Source organism: Ostrinia furnacalis, unplaced genomic scaffold, assembly GCF_004193835.3.
Source record: "Ostrinia furnacalis isolate ACB-3 unplaced genomic scaffold, ASM419383v2 OfSCF0932, whole genome shotgun sequence".
NCBI lineage: Eukaryota > Metazoa > Arthropoda > Insecta > Lepidoptera > Crambidae > Ostrinia > Ostrinia furnacalis.
In genome coordinates, this window is record NW_021131171.1 from 845396 (window position 1) to 864905 (window position 19510).

The 19510-nt window shown below is 36.6% G+C and overlaps 1 protein-coding gene across 5 annotated transcripts in view; it reads left to right on the forward strand.

The window, feature by feature from the left end:
- Positions 1–14676, forward strand: part of LOC114350627 (uncharacterized) — a 125402-nt gene extending 110726 nt beyond the window's left edge. For 2 of the 5 annotated variants that reach the window (XR_003655713.1, XR_003655714.1), the window contains 4 exons: positions 11001–12403; positions 12863–12982; positions 13524–13578; positions 13702–14676. Coding sequence is in view for 3 of the 5 variants with exons in the window: in XM_028301492.1 (XP_028157293.1) it covers positions 11029–12403; positions 12863–12972 (1485 nt within the window). In the remaining 2 variants the exon portion in view is untranslated. The remainder of the gene's footprint in view (positions 1–11000; positions 12404–12862; positions 12983–13523; positions 13579–13701) is intronic. The other 3 variants (XM_028301493.1, XM_028301492.1, XM_028301494.1) reach the window with 3 other exon arrangements.
- Positions 14677–19510: the final 4834 nt, after the last annotated feature.

Here is a 19510-nt window from a genome sequence, read left to right on the forward strand (position 1 = left end):
GTGCCCGCTCCACTGAACAACTATTAAGTCTATGTAGCAATTAACCGAAATAAACGGTACGTTATGTAAAACACTCTCAATATTGTAGTTTATCAATGCTTTATTTCATGCGATAGTTACCTACTTGTTATTTTTAGACGGTTTTATTTGAGAGTTTTGTTGCTAGTTGTCTCTACTTACAAAACAATTTTCTACGTTAAATAATGAAATCATCCACTAAAGCTGATTAATATGGACATTAAAAGACCTTCAAGCTCCGCGAATCGAGAGTTCGAGACTCAATAGATAAATCAATTTTAAAGTAAAGTAACGTACCTATAAAAGTATTTATTACTATTTTGTTACATAATATGCAACCATTTGAGTATTGATTGATACAAGAAATTTAGGTAGTGAGTAGCAGTAGTTTCTTACAAATGATGGCCGTGACCGTGCCAATAATTGAGACTAAAGTCGTATTTTTTGCATTTATAAATTGTCATAGTGACGGCGTACTCAATGCATTTCGTTATTTCGATTGGTGCATATTAACATTTCTTTTTTTCTACCCAATATTTTTGTCTCAAAATACAGCCGGAACGTATTACATCTTTGTGAATATTAATAAGATGGCTAAATAAGGAAATATTACTACATTGGCACCTTCATTACGCATTGATTGGCTTATTTGCCCCACATGTTGCTTCTCATAACCGATCCAGCGGCCATCTTTTAATTATTATCTATATGTAACGATATGCGTAAGAATGTCCGGGTAATCTAAGCGGCAATGGTTTCAGTGTCTTGTTATTTCGTCGTTTAATTTAAATATGTAAATTTTATTAGGCATAATATAGCCTGAGGACTCTTGAATTGCAAATGAATGTGACATTACGTTTTATAGGCTGGTAGCCGTTCGCCTGCTCGTTTCCTCGGAGCTGACGGCAAATTTTCACTTAGAAATACAAGGAATTTTAGTGGTGTTTTATTGGAACACATTTAAACATAATAACGGGATGTTTACACGGACCACGGATGTTCCATCTCAATTTGTTAGTAATTGGAACGGTCTTGAATGTTTTTGCAAGGGGTATTGTGTTTACACCGCGTTGTTCTGAATTTGACGATGTTCACTTGTTTAGATATTGAATTGGATTTTTTCATACAATTATCTAACGGTATCGTTGTCTTATTATTTTTGTTGTGTCGATGGCGATGATTTCATTTTTGCCCAATAAATGTTAGAATACACCCTATACTTTAATAGTAATTCGTTTAGTAGGTACTATTTTTCTTGATTTGTATTTGCCTACTCTAAAATAAAGTACTCTCCAAAAAGTATCAAATATGACTTCAAAATGCTAATTGGTTGATAAAACGTAGCTTAAAACTCATACAATACTTACAATCCTACCTAATTGTTTCTAGAAACGTATGCGTACCAAAACATTCAAAGTAATTACAAAACAATAGAAGTTACTCACAAACTTGGGAAAGCAATTAAACGCGCCAGAGACACATTCATAAGGCCATGATAACATTCGTTTATTATCATTATGGAAAAAGTAAGAAAAAACGTTTCACATCTGTTACCCGTAACCGTGTCGGGGAAAAATGTCGGTAATTTTCTGGGGACATACTCGTGTTTGTAGCTAAAGATGAAAGGCAGGCTCGTAAAGCCTAATTCCGTCGTTCACCTACGAAAATATTTTCCCTTTCGGATAAAATGATCCCGGGACAAATCCTTAAAAATGTTCTATTGGGGATCAGGAGCAGTGGGGCAATTTTGAACGTCACGTCGGCGAAAATTCGCACCCGTACGAGTAGACTTAATTTACGAGGGGTTATGTATGGTTGTAAAACTAGCTGGTACCTGTAAGTAAGTAAAAGTAAAAGTACCTGTTTTACTCATGACGTTTTGACTCTATCATACAGTCAAAAAGGCTCTTAATTTTTTTATGACTGCCTACAGTAGACTGTAGACTGTAGACTGTGGACTGGAAGTTAGATCTATGAACCCTAAAAAGAAATCAAAAGGTAGCCCTTTAAACGTTGCCTTATCTTCACATCTAGATGCAAGCCCGCGACCACATTAAATTTTGTGTTAAACGAACCATTAAATAAGTTTTTTTTTTAAATGAAATCATGTGTAAGGCTGTCTAAATACAATACATTATTTTTAGGATCTGAATAAACTTATGTGATATCACCGATTCTAGTTTTTCACAAGACGAAACTCGTCGACGATGTTTTCGGGAACAAAAAACTTTTTGTATGCAAATTTATACACATTAAACAAACTTTCTGCCCATTTTATATTCATACGAGATGGAGTTTATTCGAATAACACGATCTTAAGCAAACATGACATTTACAAACTTCGAACCATCCAATATAAATAATGCTAACTAAATTTCTATTAGCTTATACAAAGCAAATAATTTCAACTTGGTAACGTAAATTGCTTAGAAAATTATTTGATTTCAAAACAACTACTGAATAATAATGGAATATTAAGTACAAAAGAGCCTTGTGCCTGTATTTTTAGGTTTCACCTATAAGTTATTATTAAATAACGCCCATTAGACGATGTTAAACCTGTTCAAGCAATATGGTGTATCAAACAAAGGTTTTACAATCCAAAAATTAAGACCTAAGTTCGATTTGTGATAAAATTATGTTCACATTTGAGCAAAACAATTGCACGTAGGTACGTCATACCTACACGTCAGAATGAAAAGTTTTGGAAAATATTTAGTTAACAAGGGGGAACGCAATGTACAAAAATCTATAGAGTTGCTTACAACGCATCTTCTCTGATCTCCAATTCTTTCGATTTCGCATTGATGGAAATCCAGTAGGATTACGCACCGTATCCCATTTGAATCCGAGCAATGTCAGTCAGAAGTAGCAGTTGTATTAGTTATTTAGATGAGCTAAGTTATGGCTGTAAGATCTTAAATTGATGAATTACATAATTTACATGACTTTCAAAGCAATTAGTTTAAATCGTATTTTCATACAAGATGTATGTAGTAATTGGTAACAGTTTTGTTCAGTAGAGTAGGTACGAGTACATATTTTTGTGGTATATCAAGCAACAGATTTTGGCAACTTGTGTAGTAGATTATACCAACCGAATTGAGAAACTCCTCCTTTTGTTGAAGTCGGTTAAAAAAGAGACGATTTTGCAATAAAAAGATAGTTTGATATCCTAAAAACTAAAGTTCAATACTCGATTTTTTTTTCAGATAGACGTAAATTTAATTTTTTTCTGTGCCAGATGTAAGGTTTTATAACATTACATTATGATCTAAGGCCTATATCAGTATTACAAGGCACTGAAGACTGAGAACTTAATTAATTATTACGCAGTCTTCAGCTTTAGTGACGTGGTAATAAAACTCAAGATGTTGAGGCTAAGCTTTACTTTAAGTGCCGTTGTTACTTGGGCCATACAGCAGCATAAATATATGAAACAATGTATAGTTTCTTAGGTTGATAGAAATCTTAGACCTACTTTATATTATTTACTAGCGGCCGCCCGCGACTTCGTACGCGTGGATCCCATTTTACCCCCTTGGAGGTTGAATTTTGCAAAATTCCGTCTTAGTGAACATACGTTCTAAAAGGAAGGAACCCCATGCAAAATTTGAGACCCCTAGCACTTGTAGTTTCTGAGATTTCGTTATAAGAGAGTCAGTCAGTGACCTTTCACTTTTAAACAAATATAAAAGAAAATACAAAATGAAAAAAGCTGTTTTGGTGGTATTATAGCAAAAAAGCATTATTTCATAGTTTTAAGTGACCAAAGATCTTTTTACTACTGTCCACAAACAAAATTACTTCCAGAACATTCATTATTCTATAAACTACAGCAAACCACATAACGTGGCCCTACAAAAGCTATTATTTTTAATGAATAGAAACGAGGGTGCATAGAGAATGAAAACACTTAAATAATTTTATCGCCTCATGATAGATGGGTCGGTGTAGGTACATTCCTAGAGGTACGGTCCCGTGAAATTAATTTTCTTGTAATATTCTACATGGTATGCAACGGTATTTAATTATAATGCGTGTAGATTATTTCAGATTTTGTTAACAAGTTTGAGTAAGTTCTACGGTTGACCGTATTGAATAAATCTGGGGGCACGGCAGTGCCCCCGCCAAGTCGAGCGCGAAGCAAACACTGCCGTACCATCCTTTACTGGAACCATTTCGCCGCATTTTCAGGCCTCTATTTGAGAACCTTTAGATAAGACCAGAACGCAGAAATTTTCGTCATCTAGTAAGCTATAATCACACACTTAAAATCCAAAATTTCAAGTCTGTAGGTCAATTAGTTCCGAAGTTAAGCGAAAGCAAAGTTTCGCATTTATGACACTCACTCACTCACTGATGATCATCAAAATAGAACTAGTACTTCCCATTAACTCAGAGAGCTGAAATTTGGTACAGAGTTAGGGTTTAATGGCCACATAAAGGGAAAACTATAAAAACTAGGAAAATCGAAGATCTGGAGTAACACCACATTCATAATAATCAATACTACTAGCGCCACACCGGCGCCGTGGTGTTCGCCTGTACCGCTCACCGCTAGATGGCGCTAGCACTTTGAGCGTCGATTTTCTGCACCGCGGTGTCCAGATTTTTTTTCCCCTCTAGTTATTATTAAATCAATTCTGATTCGTTGTCCTTTTTAAAGATGTGTTTAATATCGTAAAAAAAATGACGATAATATTAAAGGACGACGACGTTAAATAATTATGCCACATTCTACAAAAAGAAGTGAAATCCCACCAAAAACATTCTGTAAAAAACTAGCCAAGTCTCGATGGAGCTGCTTGTTTATCTCTAAAAAGTAATGAAATCTAGACAAAGTCGTGCCAAGTCTATGGTTCCTTACTGCGATTTCTTTATTATTATAGTTAATGTTGTGTGACTTGGCCGTTGAAGGGTGACAAAACCAGGTGCTCCATGACACCATTGCACCAATCTGTCGCCAGAACCGCTACCCATTGACGATGGAAAATTGCCACTTGGAAAACGTTGATTCAACAATAACCAGTCAATTGTAGGTTTAATAAAGCTGCGTATTTCAATAATACTTATGTATGATTATCTTAATAAAGATTGTTCAACGGCCAAGTCACACAACATTAACTATAATAATAAAGAAATCGCAGTAAGGAACCATAGACTTGGCACGACTTTGTCTAGATTTCATTACTTTTTAGAGATAAACAAGCAGCTCCATCGAGACTTGGCTAGTTTTTTACAGAATGTTTTTGGTGGGATTAGATAAATTATTTCAACAACATCAGTCCCAAACAAAACAGAGGTTTAGTAATCTCTAATTCTATCTAGTTATATCGTATGAGTTAAAACTGATGTCAGATACAGCAACCTAACCCTAGTATTAGACTTTCAAGCTCCATAGGAGCCTGTGTCTGATGTTGCTAAATATGACCAAAAATATAACAATACTTTCTACCCTTTATTAGGCCAACTTATGAATGCTCATCCATAATAAAACCAAAATATTATCGTTACACAATTTAATCTACTTCTCATTGGTAAACACTTTCTTAGAGCCATGTAGTGGCCTCTATCTCTCTTCTAAGTTAAGGTCAAATCACACCTATCCAAACTTTTTTACCAAGCATTTTTCTTACCATTTCTTCCAGTAATACGTTCTAGTAGTTTTACGCGTCATACTTACTTCAGTACCTACTTAACGATTTCATAGAAATAATGATTAACTCTGAACACAGCTGCGGCGTATTGCGAGTCCTCCATTAACTTGCTTCTAAAACAAAGCTTTGCACCTGTTGTTTAAAACATTCATAGAATCATTAAGATTGACTAATAACTCCTAATGTAGTATAAACAGCTGCTTCCAATTTTTCCGACTCCCCAAATTACATGTCACGGAATGGTTAAATAATAATAAACGTCAGAGCAATTATGTCCCTATTACAAAACTTCCATGATTTCAGCCCTAAGGTTATCCAAATATGAAAACCCTTAGATAGTACTTTTTATTAAAAATATACTTTATGCAAACGACATAAGAGCTAGAAGAATCTTTGACACGTATTTGGAACAGTATAACAAAAGTATTATAGAGGCATTCGTTAGCTATAAGGCGAGGGGAAGTGAAAAGGGGAGCTAAATATTTTGCTGATATCACGTGCCGTATGAGACTGCATAAGGAATTACATTTTTTATAAGACAATTTGTTCGTTTATTTGTGGCGTTTTTGCTTTTCAACGCTCGTCATTGATTTGTCACGTGACATTTTCTTTTGTGCTTGGATGTGGAAATGCGTGCGTAAATGGTTTTTTTTCCGTTATTTTTCATCCGTTATTCTTTCGTCATTGAATTGCTTTTACCATATACCTAATACAGTAACTTACGTGACTTTAACTACTTATATTTAGTTGAAAATGACTTATGTTTAACTTATTAGGCCTATGTCCTTACAAAGCCCTATTTCAGTCCATTTATTTCAAATATACCACATCCATTGAACCTCAGTTTTAGCAAACAAAGAAAACGGCTATTTATAAAGCGGATTTAGTGTGGTAAGCCTTCCAAAACCGCTCAAGCCTGACCTGAGAAAAGCCGTTATTACTTAGAGATTTTTATGATAATGCCGCAATACGTAGACGCACATCAAGCCTTACCTGTATCTTATTATAGTAGCAATAGATGCGATTTTGCAATAAAAAAGTATAGTCCGATTTGTCACCCACTGTACGTATAAAGACAGGAGAAACGGGCGACCTTACGCGCTAGGGACAATCAGGAACGGGCAAATTGGTCGCCATGGTTGTGGCAATACAGCAATAAGGTTGCCAGCCGGAAAAATCACTCCATCAATTTGGGGTAAAGTTTAAGTGGACAGCGCTTCGTTAATAATGTCTGATGAAAATTGTACTTGGATTTTTCCGACAATATTGCGATGGATTCCGTTAAGTAGTATAATAATAATATTAATAAAGGCACTGATGATCAGTATAATGAAAATTAGCTATCATCCAAGGACATTTGCAATATTTATTTATACAGACATTTTAAGAATTCAAGAAAAATTTACGATTAATAATGAAAAACTCAAAATTAAAAGTTTCCTCAGTAAGCTTTATAAGACTAAGTAACGTTAAGAAAGTAGTTTAATAATTTAGTTTAAATAACAAGACAAATTTATATCATTTTCTAACAAAGTCCTATTGCACAGTGACAGGCAACCTTTGCCAACCTCCAACGCTTATCAAGATTCTAGCAAAAGCTTTATCGCTAGATGTCGCTAGCAAAAAGCGAGAAGCGATAGAAACGCGAAGGAATAACTACAGCGTGACAAATTAGGGTTCCGTGCCTGGATCGACGATATTTATGAACTCCAACATGGACGGTATAGCTATAATGGCGAGGTTCAGCAGTGAATGGATAATAGTGGAGATTTGTGATAAGATAACGCACCCTTCCGATTAGTATCTTACTCTCTCCCTATAAAAGACTCCTGATTTGTATTTTACCCAATGATTACTTTTAAATAATGTACTTATTTTCGAAGGAGTCATCTTAATATTGAAGAAAAAAACCATTTACAAAACTGTATTGTTAGTATTTGATGTTTTTCAAAGTTAAAGTAAGATGGTGCAACCCAGCCCTATATTTTAAATGTTAATATTACGTTATGATTTACTTGAAATCAAATCATTGATTAATATGGGTTTACCTATTTGCTGCAGCTTATAACCAATATTTCAAGTAACGTTAATATTATTATGAATTTCAATGCAAAAACTTTTACAGAAAACAGGCTTTGGAATTATTGGTTCATTAAATCACACGACCATGACCTAATTATACGTTTAATCGTTTTTTCATGAGCTTCCTACATTCGACTTTCATTATCAATGAAGCTGTTCTTTTACTGCTAAATCTCCGGATACCTAACGACCGCAATCGCGGCCTGCGGCGACCATACGAACGGCACATCAAGTTCAACCTTGTAGTACCGTAATGTGTTAGTAATAGGAGCTACTTTTCAATAAAAATGTACAGTCTGATGTGTGAAACTGTACGAACGTAACAAATTGTGGCCGGTGGACGGTCAACGGTTTACGATGCTCTTACGCCGGCACAGATGATGATTTAGATGCAGGGAAGCGCAGCGATAAGGGATCCCCGTTGCCATGGCAACGATGGGAACCCCGCCGGTATAGATGTTAAGCTAGAATAGATGCCTCAAAGTATCCTTTATAAACTGTCTTGACATAATTATCTTAGGTCCAAGAATCAATACACACATAATTTATGAATATAATAATTATTAGTTTATTTGCCGTCGTCTGTACATACCTCACTTACTACGGATGACTTATACATACTAGCCCGAAGATTCGCGCTAACGCAATGTGTATAGCCCATTATTCACGTACATACTTCGGTGCTTTTTTGCATAGTCGCAAGACTTCGCTCCGGTGTCAAATCAATCGTATAAATGTTATCGCGATGTGTATAGCCCAGTAGTGATAATTTTTATACAAGCTTTACCTTAAAACCCGGACTTTTAACCTACTTTGTGTGTACTTACACACAAAGTAGGTAATGTTAAATTATCGCTATTATTCAAAACTATTAGATCCAAAGTCCTGAATGATCCAAATTCCCCATCTTATCTCAAGTCACAGTTCACTCTTCTCAGTTCAACGCACTCACGTCAGCTCCGTTCTTCTAAAAAGTCTGTCCTTTCCACTCCTCTTCACCGAACTGGTTTTCTCTCCGACTCCTTCCGTCTCCAGGCCATAAGGCTCTGGAATTCTCTGCCTGAAGATATCAGGCAAGCCTCTAGCAAGTTTTCGTTCAAAAAATCTGTCCATAACCACTTTCTCCAAATGTTATCATCTTCATGAATGGTTTCTGTTTTAACTTATCGTCATCCATCATTATATCTATCATCTTAGTATGTATTTATTTATTATATTATTTTATATATTATTTATGTATGTGTATATGTAGCTTATTTGTTTTGCCGTCGCTTTGTTTTATTTAATTATTTTTTTTGTTATACCGCCAAACTAATTTTTCTGCATAACCCAAAGGTAAACTGGATGAGAATGCCTTATGGCATTAAGTTCGCCTAATGTTAATATTTTTGGCATTGAAGTATAAATAAAATAAAAAATAAAGTCTTTCATCTTTTCCTATTTGAATTTATCTGAAGGTTGTAATTTGAGTGGAGTCTATACAATAGGTGGTCTGCCCGCCGCCCTTGCGACACTCTAGTTCACGGACACTTATCGTTATCGTAATAAATTGGTCTGGATTCGTGCAATAACTTCACTGGGATCGGAATAAAAGTGGAAAATCTGACTAAAAGATGAGATTTAGTTTCGTTTATTTACTAAAATTGCTTTTAAAGTTTTACAGCAGAATGATTTTGTGAGTACAGATTTAGGTGTTTTAATTGCAATATTTTAGAGTAACAAGAGCACTTCTAAAACTATTTATTGGAAAAAACATCTTCGCTTTTCTTTCAAAAACATAAAATAGCATACAAATAGTATGCTAATTATTAAAATATTAATGATAACATAATGATTTGAATTATTATTACTCTTAAAAGATAAGTATTTCGTACTTTGATAAACATTAGAGTAGATTAGGACCTACTTTTAATTGTAAACTAACTTTTGAGAACGATACCACTCGCGCTAAATTTGGCTTGAGAGAGAGTGACCTTACCGTTTATCCCCGGGGAACTATAATTCTCAGAACAAAATGTATTTTTGTGCTAATTCAGTACACGGTTTAGCTTTTACACCCACCTACAGCCAATTAGTATGTATGATTGTATAACATTAACATAAATGTTACAGATATATTTTTGTTGGACCATCAATAAAAGTCGAAAAAGAAGCATTACTAAAATATTTTTCACACGGCCAGTTTATGCAAATCCACAGATTATTTATCAGGAACAGTTAAAAATAGCCGCGCCAGTACACGCTCTTTCAATTACAATACAACTCCATTGATAGTAAATAAAGTGATACAATGTATTTCAATTTCTTTATTGCTCCAATTAAGATAAGTAGGCGATTCTTTGCATGTACAGGATGATATAGTTTTGCTCTTATTTTATTTAGATGTTTTGTCAAATACTTGGATAGTTAAAAGAAAATTTAGGGTTATAACCGTGTGCGGAAAATGTTAATTTTCTTTAAAATCCTTCATTGGAAGAATATTTTAGGCCAGTTTGTCCAGCAATTCTCGAGTTGAAACAAAGCATCTTTTCATGAAACAAAGAAGTTATCAATCATAATGTTGAAACTGTAAAAGATACAGAAGTCGACACGTTCACACTTGAAGATATTTCTTTCTTTTTTCAGTGACAAAGAAGATCAATCAATCTTTCAGGCTCGTTCATTTTTATACTTTAAATATTTACTGTCACAGACCGTAAGGTCGGCTCACAACATTTAAAGCCCGTATTATAATGTAAACACGATGTGAAGCCCGCGCCCGATATATTACCCGGCGACTGATTATGATATATCGACGTCGCGGTTGCTGTGTTGATCGCCACTTACCCTACCCTTATCACCGAGCATGTAATTTCGAATTCATTGCCCTCGGCTCCGCGCGACGGGGACCTTTATTAAATGTAAAATATTTCATATATTTCGCAAATATCTGGCACACAGTTATTAATAAATATCTACTTATCTGTAGCGGGAAAATAATTATTTTCGATCATCTCCCCGACATAATAAATCAATGGACAAGTTGTAGTGATACTTACGTCACTGAAGAGTCCCATCTTCTTCTTTTCGTGTCGACAACAAACCTACACAGTGTCAGCCCAAAACTCCGCCACAAGAGTGGCGTTGTCAGTAGCACTCATCAAATCCTCCTGAGTGCAGTTGCACGATGACAAACCGAAGAGTCCCATTATTTGGATATTTGCCTTCATTTTGTTTTAACGTTGCTTTTGTTCTTTGCAGGTTCAAATTGGACATGAGAGGATGAGCCATGGAATCACGAAGCGCGCCGCCAAGCCCCGACGAGCCGGGGGAGGCGGTGTTCGACGCTCGTTGTGGACGCTACCCGGTGTCCGCTCTGCAGAGGACGTTCGCGAGCTGCAGAGAGACGGGTCGACCCAGACCTCACCACCGTCATGCGGCCTCAGAACCGGCCAGGCCCGACGACCGGGTGCTCACGACGGCCGAAGTCCACGACTACCCCTCATCAGAGTCCGGCATCGCCGCCGACTGCCCACACCCCAACACCAGCAACGCTGACGATAGCCCGTCTTACGACCGCTCCGATTATGAAGGAAACTCCAGCTACAGCTTAAGGCACACACCAGATTACCACCACACCCTTGACTGTAAACACCGACCGATTGACTATAATCGAAGCCATACTCCAGATTTCAATCATGGACGAGGATCTGACTGTGACCATCCACATCCACGATCGCAAACTTCTCGACGACCACACAGGAAACACAGACGAGAAGAAGATGACGGAGCCCAATCTCTTGACGAAAGGTGTGCCCGAGACTTGGACGAAATATTACCAGCGAGATTGGCCGCTGTCAATTTATCAAGGGAACCGCCACCACAGACGTGGAACAGGAGTAACATTGCCGCAACCATGGAACGTTTCGAGCCTGTAGATTACTCTTATGCCTACTACGATCATCACTTATCAATGCCGTCGTCGTCTAGAAAAGCAAATCGCCAACGCGGCCGCGGTGGTATCCCGAGAGACCGATCCATGCGTCATAATTACGTAACGAGATACGGAACTGAAGAAAACATTTACGAAGAAATCACAGATGGCTCAAGAACTTGTCCAAAACATCGATATGCCCCTCGACAGTCACTCGTCTCTCTAGACCGCAGTGTAGTGGAAGAAGAAGTGCGTCGAGTTGAATCAAGGCATAAACGAATATTGGGTGAACTGAATCTTAGCGTAGAAGCTATGTTGATGCCCGAATGTGAATCCCCAGACTCGGAGCGAGCGGAAGATAGAGATAATATAGAGGAACTGCTCCGAGTGGGTCCGACGGATGAGTTGCTATCGCCGGCGAGCTGTAATCCTCCGGATTTAGATAGCGGCTTCAGTGGCAGCAGTAGTGGAGCAAGTTACGTTGGCAGTTTGCGTCGAAAACCCACAGGTTCTGTGCCTCACTTGCCAGCTGTGGCATATGGCACTCGCGGGGCTGGTGTCCGCATTCTGGGCGCAGAAGAATGTGGCATACGCTGCCCGAGAGACATGCCATCACCAAGGAGCTCCAGCTGTGGAGATGCGAAAACCACGGGGTTTTGGAATAAAAAGGCATGGAAAAAAATATCTGGCTTTTCTAGCTCCAATAGTATCAACAAAGCTGGTCTCACTGGTAAGTCAAATACATCATTAATACCTCATTACATATAATTTATTTGTGTATAATTTATATTTATTTATTGGTTATTTAGCATGTTACATAGAGAATTAGTTTTTAGTATACCAGCGCTGCTTTTACAGAAATCTACTTCTAAACTTCTGTATTTAGCTCAAGCAAGTTTTAAAACCAGAAACTACTTAAACATTCATAAACTACCATTACACAGCCAACAAAGAATTTCACTGCAGAATTGCACGATGTATAAAGTCCCATTCTCACATAAAATCTCGATGAATTCGAGCTACGTATACAGTCGTGAAAGCCCTAGGAGTATCACCCCTTTTTATTTCGCCCGCTTTCGTCCGCCCATAGGCGAATTTCAGATGGACGCGCGCGCGTGGCTCTGTGTTTGTTGTTTTCTTTTAGTTATCTTCGTTTGTTTTGTTAACGGTGCGGCGTTTTGCATTGCAGGTCTGCTCGTTAGGTACACTTTCCGGCGTAAGTCCGGCTCGCAGGGCTCTCAGGGCAAGCGGCGCGCTGAGCCCGTCAAATGCGATGCGTGCCTCTCACAACGGTGTTAGCCGCACTATGGTAAGGGTCCCACTACACTTTGCTGGCAGAAAGTACCAGTCTTAACTTAAAGTAACATAAATCCTGACTTTCTGACAGTAATTATTTTTATTTTTTACTAATTGGCATGGCGCGTCCATAAAAATTGTTGCCTCTACGAGGATTTTTGATCCTTTTTTGTTTTTTATTGTGTTTTGTTTTAAACATAAGATCATAATAACACATCATCTCAACAAAACACAACTGTTTATTATAAAGAGGGGGGGAGACGAAAGTAGGGGAGTCGATAACAAGCAGCGCAACGCGGTCGGGTCAGGCGCGATTAAGAAAGTCGATACAAAGTTCTCTCATTAAGGTATTGCAGATATTACTTCTGCAAACTTCGACTCGAGATAAGTATTGTTCCGCAAAAGCCGAGACAATAGCATGCGCTACCACTTAATTAAGCCTCCTCGATGCGATACGAGCGGAAAGTTGCCGATTAATCCGCCAAGACAAACGTTTACTTACCAAAGATTCTGTTTTTACTCTGATGGTTTAAGTTGAAATATCTTGGTTGCAGATGAAGCCTGTAGGCCAAGCAGAGCTAAATCCAGAACGACCACTATACCATACAGGTTAATATCTTATCTTAAATCTATGTAGAAGGCATGGCTTTGCATTTTGAGTTATTGTGAAGTAGCGTGAAAGTCTGAGCAGATTCATGTCGCGTGTCTAACGTAAGTTTTCCATTGTTCCAGCTACTCAAACGGAAAACTGGTGGTGCCGCTGGATTCCCTAGCACAGAGCTGAGGGGGGCAGCCCCCTCTCCATCCCCGCTTCCAAATCCTCCGAGGGACTCCTCGACGCGATAGGACAAAGATAAACGCAAAAGTGTCCGACTTTGTGTCTTAAATGTGCTATTACGCATGCCATAAGGTACATTTTCGTAACATTCCAAGACTTTGATGCGATCGGCCTGTGTCTAAAAGACCTGGTGAAGGTGTACATACAGTGAACAACCACGAATGATATTTATAAACGAGGCGGTATACGGAGAGCGAAGTGATACTATAGCCTAATTAATGATTTGTATTGTTATGACGATCGTTTCATAGAAACGTAATAACTACGTTGTTGTTACTAATCAATTTTTAGTAGGTAATAGGTACATGAAAAGGCTGAAAAAGTTGAATCAGATTTTGTATGACTTATGATGCTGCCATTTTAGCTTGTAAATGTCCGTTCTCTACTTACCTACTACTTTTTTGATGTTCAATATTGACTTTTTCTATAACTGGTGTATTAAATATTACTGAAGCATATTCATATGTGTCTATGTCAGCTTTACTGTTTTATTCTTCGTGGATTAATAGACTATTGAATAGACCCCATTAAATTTAATTGAAGTAATCCTACATACACAGTCTGCTGACCTCACTTGTACAGTTAAATTCAAAAGTGGAGAGAGAAAATTCTTTAGCCAGAAAACTGATGGCCTAGATTTGTAAAAAGATGAGTATCAAATCAACCATACTAAGCTTTGTTTGATGTAAGATGTTATAAGTTCTTCTACCTTTTGACATTGATTGTATTTATAAATTGGTTAGCAGAGTTTTTACATCGGCACCGTACAGTTTTGTTGTCTCCCAAATTTTATATTTAAATCGTATTTTAGTCACCATAATCCAATTGTAAAAGCTATTCTAAATGGTCCAACCTAATTATTTTTTTATTAGTAAACATGTAAAAAATTGTTTTATAAAATCTAAAATGTTATTCTTTTGAGATAACGTAATTGTTAATACTTTTTAGTGGATAGTTTGTATATTATGTAAATATCTACAAAACCATGGTGCACTATCTTTATGTTATTATTTATGTACATAGGTACATGTATAGTCACTTTCACATTTGCTTTAGAATTCACTGTACTGAATTTGTAAGTAAGTGAACTACACTCGCGAGCAAAACTATGGAATCACTTACATGAAGTTGTTTCCACGCGAACTTGTGTACTAACGAATTTGTAAGTAACAAAAAAAGTGGCAGCATTTTAAAGATTAAACTTTTATCTTTAAATTGATACCAAATTCATTTAAATCACACCAGTATTTAAAAAGATGTCCCGGCTGATGTGAAGAAGTAACGAAAAAGACATGTATGAACTGTTTGATACGTCGCGAGGTGCGGCCTATTTACCCCCTGTAAAAGCACGCGTTTTTAGATTTTTGCTTTCACACGTTGATTCATACACATCTCCGCTTCTTTTGACACTTTACCTGGGATTCTACACCTTCAGAAGCAGCACAAATCGTTGCACTATTGCAAGAAAGGCTCAGCCAGCGGGCTGTCGCACGTCAGCGCCACATAAGCCAGTCCTGGGTTTCGAAAGTTTCAAGACGCTTTCGGGAGACTAGTGGCTTTATTCCGACACCAAGTTCTGAACAGCGCCGGCGCACATCGCAGAGGGAAGACCGTTTTTTCATGTCAACCTCTCTATGAACTCATCATTTGACTGTNACCAGTCTCCCGAAAGCGTCTTGAAACTTTCGAAACCCAGGACTGGCTTATGTGGCGCTGACGTGCGACAGCCCGCTGGCTGAGCCCTTCTTGCAATAGTGCAAGGATTTGTGCTGCTTCTGAAGGTGTAGAATCCCAGGTAAAGTGTCAAAAGAAGCGGAGATGTGTATGAATCAACGTGTGAAAGCAAAAATCCGAAAACGCGTGTTTTATAAGGGGTAAATAGGCCGCAACTCGCGACGTATCAAACAGTTCATACATGTCTTTTTCGTTACTTCTTCACATCAGCCGGGATATCTTTTTAAATACTGGTGTGATTTAAATGAATTTGGTATCAGTTTAAAGATTAAAGTTTATTCTTTAAAATGGTGCCACTTTTTTTGTTACTAACAAATTCGTTAGTACACAAGATCGCGTGGAAACAACTTCATGTAAGTGATTCCATACTTTTGCTCGCGAGTGTATTAAAAAGTGGTTTAAAAAAATCATTGACGTGGGTGTTTTTGAATATGTAATATGTGACAACGTTTTAAGGGAACAATGTTTGTAAATTGATATGCTCTCTATTCACCTTTTCAAATAAACTATTAAAATCAACATAAATTCCTTGTAAATTCACTAGGTATTTATTCCTAGTTGCCTATATTACATATTAAAAATCATTTATAACGTTTAACCCTTAATTCGCCGGATAATTCTGCGACTTTATTTATCAGCTAAAACGACCCAAATAAAATTATTGTAAATAGATTTAATTAATGTAAAAATTTGAATTTTGAATCAGTCAGTGAGACTTTGGTTTTGAATATCCCTGAGCTGGCCGACTGATATCCGACAGCGTAATAATCTCAGTGTTATAAAATACAATATTTCTTTTAACTGTCTGTAATTTAGTGATCGTGTTCAAGTCAAAAGAGATTTTTATTAAATAAATCATAAAATTATAATGGGAAAATTTTATTTGTCTCTTTTACTTTTTAAGAACGAAAGCACAGAAAGATAAATACTGTAGCAAGTTGTGTAGTTGTAATAGGCTGTCAACTGTACCTACAATGAACAATAATTTATTTTGGTAGTGACTTGCTTACATAAAAAAGTTATAATGAAATCTTGTTTTGAGCTCAACTCACTTTTGTTACAAAGTTGGGCAATTTTTGAAATGGGTGACAAACATTATTTCAGTCAGCTTTTTTGTCACATCACTTAATTTTGGTCCGTACAAGAGAAGCATTGATTTAATCTAACAATAAAAATACATTTTCGAACGATTGCAATAACAACCACCAGTTTCTTTTCCTTGGCCTGCCAATTAGTCAATTACACTGAATCGACTGCTAACTCAACGCCAACGGCCTAATCGATAAAACGTAATTTTCTATACGTGCGAACATCGCAGCCGCAATGCAGTTCATTGAAATGCGCTCATTCAAAAACCGAAAAAGCAAAGAACATACCTAATTTAATGTTCTCTTTAGTACCCAGCTGTGAAACTTCCTCATTTTGTAAATGGGCTGGCATTCACTACGCCAAAACCTTTCTCCTCGCGCAAAGAACAATCGCTCTAAATTCACCACAATACTCCTCCGATGAGTATAAAATTTCGCTTGTACAGAGGGGAGTACAGAAATTGGGTCTTTTGTACCTCTCAAAGGGTTAATTGTTTAATTGCCAATAAAAATAAAAACAGAGCATTCAATGTCGGCGTGCCCTCGACAAGCATACAGCTGCTGTTGAAATCAAAAGGATTTATCTACTTTAAAAATTACATATTTGCTTGGGACTGTAGGGAAATGTGTGCCATTCATATTTTGTTTTATTGTTCCACTTTTTAATAAAGAGTTGTAGGTTAGGATTAGAATTCCAGTTAAATTAGCACTCTTTGGCTGAGTAACTAAAACCATAACCGATGTTTTTAAGGAGTTTCACAGATTTTTAACGATCGTTAAAGTTAAGTAAGATGGTGCAACCCAGTCTTTGACTCTTTGTCTCATCTAAATTAAACTGTAAAATAGAGGAGCACGTCTTGTTTTACAATTTCGTCCTATTAGCAATTATTAATATTTTGGTAGGTACCCTTAGTACCTACTTAACCTTAAGATGCTCTAAAACCTATACGTAAAGGCAGCTCAGTTAGATGAAAAACATGAAAATCAGTATTTGAAGGGTCCTAATAATTTACTTCGAAATAATAAATTATCGGCCAGTTAAAACTCTCAACCCTTATAATGGGCTCTATTTACGAAAGTTTAATTGAACTAATTGATCTTGGGCTAAATTGGTAGTCTATTTTAGTTTCTTCAGTACGAACTTTGAACAGTAATAAGATTTAATTTAGAACGATTGGATTTCAAGATAGACGCAGGAGTCGAAAAATTTCATTAGGCCTCCCATTCTGGCGTAAGCCACTTTGAAAGGTAACAAAGAAAGAATGTATAGCCGGCGACAGTATCTGGGTTTGTGATTTGGATTTATTAGAATCCCGCAGTATTTCAGTCTCTAAAGAAATTCTTCGTATTGAGTTAGAATTGCTTCAGGCTAAGTAACGTGTCTTTAGATTAATATCAATGCGCTACGTATGGATTCAACTGGATTGACTAAGGGTGGGTCATCTTACTTTAACTTTGACAAACGTCAAAAATCTTTCAAACTCCATACAAAAAGCACTGGTTATTGTTATTATTACGGTTAAAATATGCTGGTGCAACTTACCCTAAGTTTTTTTTTTCATTTCACATGCATTGTTACATTATAAGTAAGAGAGCTAAAATCTCAAAGAGCTCTCTTAACTCTCTCTAACTAACTTATGAAATAAACCTTCATGAAGTTAGAGCTGAAAATACATAGTTCTTGCACAACAAAACCAAGTTGCAATAGTATAATTCAATGGGTTTTATCAATCACTCAATACTCTATGTTTTTGATAGAAAAACATCCCTTAAACTTGAATTAGATTTGATAATATGAATGAAGATAAATAAATTAAATAGGTAGGTATAATATTATGTGACCCCGTTGCGTTGAATCTATAATAGTATGACGGACATGATCTGCATAAGAAGAATGTGCGGGAAATTGAAAAATAGTTGGAAAGTCGTGACGTGAAGACGGACGGCTGGTATTACTGAAATTAAGTTTCAGAAACGTTCGTAAAGTTACGGTAATACTAAGTTTAGCAGCCATTTTGGAAGTAATGTACTGTCAAGCCAACTACTTATCGTGGAAGAATGAAGATAATACCTACATACCTTCCTAAAGCGTGTACCTATCTAAGTATGACGAATATCTTAAGTACGAGTAGGTACCTACTTGAAATAGTGTGAAACGATAAAGATTTTGTTACGCTAAGGTAAGAAGACTATTAGACAACATTATACATACTACCAGAGAAAAAATGATTCAATATAATGTTTCTTCAACGAATCAGCTACCAGCAGACTGCACACAGATTGCAATCAGATTCACATCTTCAAAATGGATATGTGGCCAAAATATCAATTCTGATCTCTTCGTTCTATTATTCCTAAGTTTGTACGGAACAGTGTTAACAGTGGTAGGTACGTAGAATCGAAATGTACAAGAACTTATTAAGTATAATGCCTAAGAATAATACATAAGTAAAAAAATAATTAGGTACGTTAATAAGAAAAAAATAAACATAACATTATCTCGTCATAACCTCACATCACAAATAACGGCCGGCACGTAAGCTGCGCCAGTGAACCCTAAAACGACCTTGGCATGCTCCAAATTAGTTGTTAACATGAACCCCGGCCAAGTAATTAACGTATATAAATCAAAGATAATAACAGAACTCGTTAAACTATGAAAGGTTACATAAACGGTAGGGAAAACTAACTAGAAATCGTGAAAGCTTATCTAATGGAACGTTTATTAGTGCTCGAATAATTTTAACACATACTGTTACGTCAGCTAGCTTTCATTTTGAAAATACAAAAGAAAACAATAATAATATAAGTGACAGAAGAAAGAGAAGAAAAACTGTTCTCAAAAAAACTATTCTGGCTAGACTCTGAATTAGAAGAGAGT